The 10,771-nt window shown below is 33.3% G+C and overlaps 1 protein-coding gene across 1 annotated transcript; it reads right to left on the bottom strand.

Moving 5' to 3' along the window:
- Positions 1–620: 620 nt before the first annotated feature.
- LOC117318187 lies at positions 621–9,821 on the bottom strand. Its single transcript, XM_033873216.1, has 4 exons — positions 9,743–9,821; positions 8,921–9,001; positions 1,841–2,050; positions 621–957 (listed from the first exon to the last, which is right to left on the bottom strand). Exons 2-4 carry the CDS (start codon positions 8,976–8,978, stop codon positions 806–808), a joined length of 420 nt encoding a protein of 139 aa, XP_033729107.1. The 5' UTR covers positions 8,979–9,001; positions 9,743–9,821; the 3' UTR covers positions 621–805.
- Between the last annotated feature and the right edge of the window lie 950 nt (positions 9,822–10,771).

Below are 10,771 nucleotides of genomic sequence, written 5' to 3'. Positions count from 1 at the left end.
AGCGATAAGTTTCTATTTAGCGTCTTCCTACAATTTTTTTGTTTAATATTGATGATGATTTTTCATATCCTTTTTCAATATTTCAATATAGATAGTATTTTTGTCAGACAGCCTTTAGTTTGTATATAGGAAAATCCTACAATATTGTTTGTTTAATATAGATGGTAATTTTTGTCAGACAGCGTTAAGATTTTATTTATATACTTCCTTCAATATTTGTTGTTTAACGTTGATGATACTATTGTCAGACCGCGTTAAGTTTTTATTTAGGGACTTACTACAATATTTTTTGTTTAATATCGATGATACAATTGTCAGACAGCTTATAGTTTTTCTATACAATATTATATATGTCTCATGTATTTTTGTTCAATACTTTTCACATGCTGTACGCAAAGTAACGTTATGCAGCCAGTATCTAGCGTAGAGAAGATAATTGGACGGGACAACAATTTTTGACTTGAGACAATTGACTTGTGGAGTTAACATGTATCTTGTATTCATGTTTTAATGTTTTTAAATCGTATAGTCCGCGGCCAATACACGGGAAACAGCTATATACAGACAAAATCAAACTACATCATGTGTGTCTATGTATGTTCAACAACAACATCAATTGATTTAATTTTCCTTTTTTATTTCAATTAGATTCAAAATCAAATACTGACATAATGTGTTATTGAGATTGTGTTTAAGATCGGAATAATTTTGTGATCATGCCATTATTAAAGATACACTTTATATTGTAAAAATTAGACGGGGGAATAGCGTAAATATGATATTTATAATGCTTTCTTTTAAACAGTTACACGTTGCATAATTCTCTTATGGGCACAAATTTCTCCGCGCTACACTTCAAAGTTCCGTCCGCTTGACACTTGCACTTGTTCTGACCATCTTTACTGTTAACTTCATCTCCTGCTTTGTACGCTTTCTCGTCAACAGCACAAACCTCGCCTACAATTAAATAAACTTACTATACCTCATGTTTGTAACGGGGTCCATAATTAGTTGAAACGCATCATGTGACAGGGATTGAAAACATCATATTTCCCTCTCGTGAGGGAAATATCACATCATTTATCAATGGGACGCGTGCCTCCATGGTGACCCTCATAGTCAGCTGCACTTCCGGTTGTTTACAAAAAGCAGACAAAAAGGGGGGAAATGTTTTCGTGCAGTCGAAGAAGCAAAAAAAGATAAACAAAGCGAAACAAGGAATGTTAGAATTCGAAAATATCAACAAAAGTACAGGTCAAGTGTGTCCGAGAATTCTAGGAAACTGGTGATAACATATGTACCTATCCATCGAGCGACTCCGATCACAGGTATTTGTAATAATAATTAGGTTTTATATCTTGACTTCTCTGTCCAGATAAGACCCAGATATGGCCATAGATGAGGTTAATATGAAGGTTTATTAACCCTCGGATGTCATATTTTCCTCGGGCAAGCCCCCGGGAAATATGATACATAACGGTAAATAAACCTTTAACCAGGGCCAACTCTGGGGACTCACCTGTACATACACAACACCTGTTGTCTTACCTGTACAGACACAACACCTGTTGTCTAACATGGACAGACACGACATCTGATGTCTTACTTGGTCAGACACGAGAGCTGTTGTCTTCCCTGTATAGAAACGACATATGTTGCCTTATATAGACAAACGCGACAACTGCAGTCTAACCTGTTCAGAAACGACATTTTTATTTCTAACCTGGACAGACACGATGTAAGGTTACTTGTAGAATTAACTGTACATAATATCTTATAAACTTATTATTTGTAAGTTGTATTATGTACATACAATGTACATAATATCTGCTGCATTTACCTGGACAGACACGACATCGTCCATCTGGTGTTAGCACACTTCCAGTTGGGCCACATTCTTCGACTTTCGGGCATGGATTTTCAAAAAACATACAAAGGCTGCAATTTGGTCTACCAGGCACACAAACGGTCAGTAAACCTGTTGCTTCCTCTGGTTTACTCCCACAGTACTCAAAACAGTCACCCTGTGTCTTTTGCTGTGCATGTACCACTGGATTGAAAGCAAAATATAGCAAATTAGGTTCTGATATCATTACCTAATGCTAAAACGAGAAAAAAGGGGTATTAGGGTATAGTAAATAGTGAGTGTGTAATGTAAATAGTGAGTGTGTAATGTAAATAGTGAGTGTGTAATGTAAATAGTGAGTGTGTAATTTAAATAGTGAGTGTGTAATGTAAATAGTGAGTGTGTAATGTAAATAGTGAGTGTGTAATGTAAATAGTGAGTGTGTAATGTAAATAGCGAGTGTGTAATTTAAATAGTGAGTGTGTAATGTAAATAGTGAGTGTGTAATGTAAATAGTGAGTGTGTAATGTAAATAGTGAGTGTGTAATTTAAATAGTGAGTGTGTAATGTAAATAGTGAGTGTGTAATGTAAATAGTGAGTGTGTAATGTAAATAGCGAGTGTGTAATTTAAATAGTGAGTGTGTAATGTAAATAGTGAGTGTGTAACGTAAATAGTGAGTGTGTAATGTAAATAGTGAGTGTGTAATGTCAATAGTAATGTGTAATGTAAATACTGAGTGTGTAATTTAAATAGTGAGTGTGTAATGTAAATAGTGAGTGTGTAATGTAAATAATTAGTGTGCAATGTAAATAGTGAGTGTGTAATGCAAATAGTGAGTGTGTAATGTAAATAGTGTGTAATGTAAATAGTGAGCGTGTGATGTAAATAGTGAGTGTGTAATGTAAATAGTGAGTGTGTAATGTAAATAGTGAGTTTGTAATTTAAATAGTGAGTGTGTAATGTAAATAGTGAGTGTGTAACGTAAATAGTGAGTGTGTAATGTAAATAGTGAGTGTGTAATGGAAATAGTGAGTAATGTAAATAATAAGTGTGTAATGTAAATAGTGAGTGTGTAATGTAAATAGTGAGTGTGTAATGTCAATAGTGATTAATGTAAATAGTGAGTGTGTTATGTAAATAGTGAGTGTGCAATGTAAATAGTGAGTGTGTAATGTAAATAGTGAGTGTGTAATGTAAGCAGTGAGTGTGTAATGTAAATAGTGAGTGTGTAATGTAAATAATGAGTGTGTAATGTAAATAGCGAGTAATGTAAATAGTGAGTGTGTAATGTAAATAGTGAGTGTGTAATGTAAACTGAGTGTGTAATGTAAATAGTGAGTGTGTAAAATGTAAATAGTGAGTGTGTAATGTAAATAGTGAGCAATGTAGATAGTGAGTGTGTAATGTAAATAGTGAGTGTGTAATGTAAATAGTGAGTGTGTAATGTAAATAGTGAGTGTGTAATGTAAATAGTGAGTGTGTAATGTAAACAGTGAGTGTGTAATGTAAATAGTGAGTGTGTAATGTAAATAATGAGTGTGTAATGTCAATAGTGAGTGTGTAATGTCAATAGTGAGTAATGTAAATAGTGAGTGTGTAATGTAAATAGTGAGTGTGTAATGTGAATAGTGAGTGTGTAATGTCAATAGTGAGTGTGTAATGTCAATAGTGAGTAATGTAAACAGTGAGTGTGTAATGTAAATAGTGAGTGTGTAATATAAATAGTGAGTAATGTAAATAGTGAGTGTGTAATGTAAATAGTGATTAATGTAAATAGTGAGTGTGTAATGTAAATAGTGATTAATGTAAATAGTGAGTAATGTAAATAGTGAGTGTGTAATGTAAATAGTGAGTGTGTAGTGTAAATAGTGAGCGTGTAATGTAAATAGTGAGTGTGTAATGTAAATAGTGAGTGTGTAATGTAAATAGTGAGTGTGTAATGTAAATAGTGAGTGTGTAATATAAATAGTGAGTAATGTAAATAGTGAGTGTGTAATGTAAATAGTGAGTGTGTATCGTTTTATGTTCAAATTTCCTTTGTTTGCAGACCCAATTTACAGGTTACATGTCATCGAGATACCTACATTTCAAAGTAAAAACAAAATAAGTGTTTATACGTACATAAAGTCAAATCCGGTCAACTTAATGCTCCTATCCTGTGTTATAGACACTTGTGAGCATAACAGCTTGGCTATTTTGTAGGTTTGGTCATTTTTGTGACAACAAAGTAACTCTATAGAAGTAATTGTTACCATCTACATCAAATTATTTGTGATTCTGAAACACTTCATGTCCAAACAAACATTTTGGTATATTACATGACTATTTTTGTTCAAATTTTTAGATATTTTTTCGTGTTTGAAACATAAATGCTTATCATGGTCACTACTTATTTAATGCAACATTACAAAACTATTAATCCTCAAACATCGTTTTGCCTCTAGTTATTTATTCCTATTGATTTGATTGGACGGTATATATAGTGCCAGCTTGACATGGGATATTCTTGCCTAAAAATACCTGTGTATACGCTTTATTTGACAGAGTGACAATGTATGAAAACGAGGCGACATCAAGAAAGTGTAGACAGCTGCCCCGTGTCTTCTTTGATGTCGTTCCACCGATTTTATTCTTTTCGTCTGTTCCGTAAATGTTGCCCCTTTTTCGTTGTTGTGAAATCTCTTTTTTCATGCTATTATGGTATTCGGGTATTAAATTAAGGAGCCTCACTTCCATATTAAGCTGTTAGCTTGGCGCGTTCGATTGAAGGATCAATTTATCTGTGTATTAACATGTTTTTGAATGCAGACAATATCTGTACTTGTTTCGACTTTGACTACCGCTGATACCAGTGCCCTGTGTGTGATAGATACTGAACGTTTATCGATATGCCAAGACACTGGACATTTTCGTTTATTATGGTCGACACTGTTTGATGTATTGCAAAAAGTTTTGAATGAAGTCAATTACAGAGAACATTTGATCTTCATAAAGATTTGTATTTTCAGCGATAATCTTAGATATGATAATATGTCTTTAAAAATGTTGTATGGATTAGCATTGGAGACGGCAACCCGAGTAAAAATGTATTTCATTTTGCTTGTATCAACCTGTCATTTCATCGCCCTTTGCCATGACTAAGTATTGTGATATATATATATAAATATTTCTCTTTTTTTACAATAATTCCAATAAAAGCGTCAGTGCTGGACGATTATTCACTGTTTATATAATTTATATAATTTACGATATATGCTGATGTTTTATACATTGCCTTACTTTACGTATATATTATCTGTTGGGAGCTTGATCACTGCCTTCGATATGACACATGTCACATGTATCATTCTACGCGTATAAGAAAACTACCATGATCACAGAAAGAGTATGATAATTCATTGACACTTGTAAATATGATGCAGTGATTCCATTAAGAAGATTTGATTAAAGTTCAAATCCTTTTGGCATCTTTATCACGAAAATATTACAGACATGGATTTCATCTGAATACTAAATTTTCATAAATCATTCTCCTTTGTCTGTCCGTTTCTAATTTTACGAAGATCGTGATGACATTTTGCGTCTTACATAATGAATAGCATTAATTTGACACTAAAATATACAATTTAAGACCCTCGTATACTTTCAGGATAATACATCAGTGCGTGAAGTTGACAAAATTTGCTCTATTTTTTCTCGCGTAATCAATGAGGTTCAATTTGATTCATGGTAAGAACATAAAACATATGCAACTGTTTTTGTCTTATTTATATTGGATCTAATATCGAAAACATGACTGGTCACGTGCATTTCCCAGATTCGTTGAGAATGCTGCCAATTAAAACCTTTTTACATCTTTTTATTACCTGCAGGTTTGATTCAGTTCGCTAATCATTATCCTGGTAGCGCGTAAAAACTGTACCTGCTGCCCGAATCGCCTGACTATATTTGGAATCATCCTTTTCTCTTCTTTCAAGCAATTTTAATCTTCCTAATCTCTCCCTTGTCACTGTATCACTTGTTCCCTTCAGTTGAGCGGTCGCCCCTGTGAGGAAGACTTTGGGTTCTGTCCCCTGATCTTTAGTTGAGCGTTCACCCATGTGAGGAAGACTTTTGTTCTGTCCCCTTGCCATCAGTTGACTGTTCGCCCCTGTGAGGAAGGTTTTATGTCCTGTCCCCTGGCCTTTTGTTGACCGTTCGCCCCTGTGAGGAAGGTTGTTATGGTTCTGTCCCCTGGCCTTTTGTTGAGCGTTCGTCCCTGTGGTGGAGGCTTTTGGCTCAGTCCTCTGACCTGTAGTTGAGCTTGCGCCACTATTGGGAAGGCTCTGGGCTCTATCCCCCGAACTATAGTTGAGCGATCGCCGCTATGAGGAAGGCTCTTGGTTCTGTCCCCTGGCCCGTAGTTGAGCGTTTGTGATGAAGACTTTTGGTTGTGTCCCCTGGCATTTAGTTGAGCGTATGTCACTGTGAGGAAAGCATTGAGTTCCATCCCCTAACCCCTAGTTGACCGTGAGCCGACACATGTCACAGAAATGGTAGTTACTGTTCTGCGTAGCGTTTAGCTTCGTGGGAGTGGGACGACTGATTCGCCCTTTGTCAGTATAATATGACCGGTGGGATGTCCTGCTTGGTGTCTTCAGCAGTATGCTTCAGAGATGTAGCAATATAAGCGTCAGTAAAGTTACGTGCGATTTAACAGAAGTATTTTGATCAATTACTAGTATTTACCTGTATCTTGGCTAACCATTGACTTTGCTGTTGAGTTGTTTGTAAATTTCAAGAAAACATGCGACAAATGTAAGCTTCATGGGGACACAATTAGCTCATTCGCATCACATGTATTGCACAAAATGACTATCCCGTTTTGCTAAAGCACACAATTGGAGCATTGGTCTGACCGGATTTGACTTTATGTATGTATAAACGCTAATTCTATTTCGATTTTGAAATGCAAATAACGAATGTGAATAGTATAACACAAATATGACATGGGGAGGCATTTCAATCATTAACCATGCTCCTATTATACACTATTAGGAACTCTGGTTATGAAAAGAAGAGTGTTTTAGGGGGAAAATGTTCAACCCATGGGTTTAAAGTAAAAGACGCATATTTCCGTAACAGGCGCCAAACACCACAATTTAACTATTTGTCTTGAAAACATCCTTCTTACTATGATCGGATGTCAAATAAATTAGTACGAAATAAGAGAGTATTTTTATTGATTTGTGTAGTATTATTCACATTTGTACTGCAAATTGTAAATAAGTGTTTATACGTACATCAAGTAAAATCCGGTTAAACAATTCCTCTTATTGGGTGATATAGACACTAGTGAACGTAACAGTATGATTATGTTTCATATGACAAAGTAACTCTACAGCAAAAACTGTTAGCATCCACAGCCAATTGTTGTTGACTTTGAAAAACGGCATGTCCAGACAAACATATTTGTATATTACTTGACTATTTTTGTGCAAATTTGTAGATATTTATTCGTTTTTAAAATTCAACATTATTCCCTTGTGTAAATCTCTTAATTGGCTGTTGATAGGACGTTAAACATTACTAAAATAAACCCTACCCACACAGGGGAGACCGTCCTTAAATGACCATAGCTATTGATAGGACGTTAAAAGTTACTAAAATAAACCCTACCCACACAGGGGAGACCGACCTTAAATGACCATAGCTATTGATAGGACGTTAAACAATACACATAGAATGCCTTAAATGACCATAGCTATTGATAGGACGTTAAACATTACTAAAATAAATCCTACCCAAACAGGGTGACCGTCCTTAAATGACCATAGCTATTGATAGGACGTTAAACAATACTAAACAAAACCAAACTGTAAGTAACACTTTAACACCACAGGTAAGAATGGGCGACAGTATATATACAATGTATATACATATGTTCTAGTCGTAGGAAGAGAATACCAATAGAGCTCAGTCATTTGCATGAATCTTTATGCTCATTCTGTGCTATGAATACACTCTGCATTAATGTCTAATTCTATCAACACTGTAAAATATAGGTAACGGATGTTGGTATTTTTAGACCTAACACTCTAACATATACATTTATGTAACCAATGTAGCTATTTTGATTCATAACATTGTAATATATAGGTAAACCGATGTAGATATTTTGATACATAACATTGTAACATATAGGTAAACCGATGTTGGTATTTTTTTTATATATAACACTTTAACATATATGTAACCAATGTAGATATTTTGATACATAACACTTTAACATTTATGTAACCAATGTAGATATTTTGATACATAACACTTTAACATTTATGTAACCAATGTAGATATTTTGATACATAACACTTTAACATTTATGTAACCAATGTAGATATTTTGATACATAACATTGTAATATATAGGTAAACCAATGTAGCTATTTTGATTCATAACATTGTAATATATAGGTAAATCGGTGTTGGTATTTTTTTATACATTACACTTTAACATTTATGTAACCAATGTAGGTATTTTGTTACATAACACTTTAACATATGTGTAACCAATGTAGATATTTTGATACATAACACTCTAACATATGTGTAACCAATGTAGGTATTTTGATACATAACATTGTAATATATAGGTAAACCAATGTAGATATTTTGTTACATAACACTTTAATATATATGTAACCAATGTAGATATTTTGATACATGACGTAGCTATTATGATACATAATTTTTTTAATTTCCTATCAATAAAATACCATGTATGTTTAATACATTCAAACTTAAATCTTTATAGAGCCAAATTGATATACATTTTGTATATCAAGAATAAGCATATGGAGAAGAACCGATAAGTTATAAGAACATGTTTCTGATCATTTGTCTGTTTTGACAATATGATATGTTTACATGAATTAAATATATATTTTAATGATGCAGAGGAGAGACAGTGAAATAAATGTTTCAGTTATAAAGTGATAATTAGTTAAAAAAAAAAATTTAAAGAAAGCTTCTTAGTTATCAAACTAATATTTAGGTTTTGAAAGGTAAGTAGTAAAATAACTTCATATACATACCAACAATCCCAGCCAGAACACATAGCAGAGCTATATTGAATACTGATGCTTGCACCATATTTTATATTATAATGGACTGTCCTGAAAAATCGAAATCAATATAGTTAAACCCTTTATAATATATTATCTCAATTCACAATGGGGTCCATACTTATAAAAGGATCGTACAGGAACATATCTGTATGCAATTACCTTTGATACGTATTGTCAATATCAATGCTATTTTGGTAACAGAAAAGTAATACAAACACCCTCACAGTTGTCCTCACATTGATCATAATTCCAGATTGCAAATGCAATTTGACGAGTGTTACAAAAATGTAAGTTAGTTAATTGAAACAGTAAAATACAACTAAATCCGGTACTTATTACTTCATTAATATATCGCGTCGGAATCAAAGCTTTTTGAGACGTAGTTATTGATATTTGAAATGCAATGAGTTACACTGATACTTTGTCTGCTACACTTTATAAAGAAAATACAAAATACTAAAAGTGGCCATTTTCTTTCTTATAAATGATATCTAGCCATTTCAATTTTCAATTCAAAGGATCAAACCTCAAGAAAAGTTCATGTCTGTAGAACTTACTCCATAGAGAAAATATTTGATTTTGTTTCTTGGGATATGATCAAGTCTTTTTTCCGTTATGTATAAAATAATGATTTGACGTCAAAACATATATATTATCCAGCTGTCAAGTCTGTGAGACGCCTTGATTCTGTACAATATTTGTCGTAATTGTAAATCATAATTATCGCGGACGGATATAAACATCAACATTAAACTTATATATATATATATCTATATGACGAGTACCTACCTGGATAATGAGAACTGCAAGATGTTGCCTTCTCAATGTCTAACACAGAACAAAATAAAATTATATATTTCTAGTGAATTTAATGTAAAGAAGATAATAAAAACGGACGAACCACAGGAAGAGCATATCAAAACCATTGTAATAGCTGTCATAATGTGTCCTTTATTTTGAAATTATGACATTAATTGTGTAAAAATTAAGCATGCGAAGATCATGTGTGTCCTACATAAATTTACGACATTTACAAATTATCAGGAAATGTGACAGGTAGGCATGCTCCTGTAGCATCTCATTGGCTTTCCAAAAGGTATAGAAAGTCATCTAGTCTTTCAACTTCAAAAAAAACGAAAATGTCATGGCATTGTGTCGTGACAGCAATTAGTTTCTTTTTACAAATAATCTTTAAAATATACAAGAATGCAAATTCAAATCAATATGAGAAAACTGACAAAAGTTTAAGAGTAACGAGGTTCATCCAAAGGGGGGTTATGATTCATCAGATCGAGAAAAAAGCGACAAGTTTGATTGTTTCAAAGAATCAGATAAGGATATGATCTCATTAAAAATCATTTGTATTGTAATGCTATAAAATGTGCAATGAAAAGGCGTGTGAGACTTTATCTAAAATTGAGCATTACGTGAGAATTTTTTTTTTTTTTTTTTTTTTTTTGTCAGTTGAAACAATAAATCATCGGTATGATAATACTGAGCTAGCAGTAAACATCAGCCTATATTTCCTTAATCTCAATTCAGTGACAACAGCACATTGTACGGTATTTTCTAATTCATTTATTCAAACCCTTTCCAATTTTGCAAAAAGAGAGTCTATGAATGCCAATCAATGGTTTGTTCATATTCGAGGGAAGCATAATTTGCATATGAAATGATGGGATGATCTTGGCCACGCTGTCCTTAAACACAAACACCAATAGAACTACATACACGTTTGGGGTTAACGTATGCATAGCGTACAGATATTTGAGAAATACATATGTAGAAAGACAATGCCACGATATCAGTTGATCCGAA

This window comes from Pecten maximus, chromosome 19 (genome assembly GCF_902652985.1).
Source record: "Pecten maximus chromosome 19, xPecMax1.1, whole genome shotgun sequence".
Taxonomy (NCBI): domain Eukaryota; kingdom Metazoa; phylum Mollusca; class Bivalvia; order Pectinida; family Pectinidae; genus Pecten; species Pecten maximus.
The sequence above is the reverse complement of the archived record's forward strand: the minus strand, read 5'-3'. Positions and strand labels throughout refer to the sequence as shown.

Bases quoted from the DNA above. Each gene is read 5' to 3' on its own strand.
- LOC117318187 (XM_033873216.1), bottom strand. From the start codon at position 8,978: ATGGTGCAAGCATCAGTATTCAATATAGCTCTGCTATGTGTTCTGGCT. The intron at 2,051-8,920 runs GTATGTATATGA...CTTTCAATCCAG, and splicing joins TGTTCTGGCTGGGATTGTTG to TGGTACATGCACAGCAAAAG. The intron at 958-1,840 runs GTAAATGCAGCA...ATTTAATTGTAG, and splicing joins ACGATGTCGTGTCTGTCCAG to GCGAGGTTTGTGCTGTTGAC.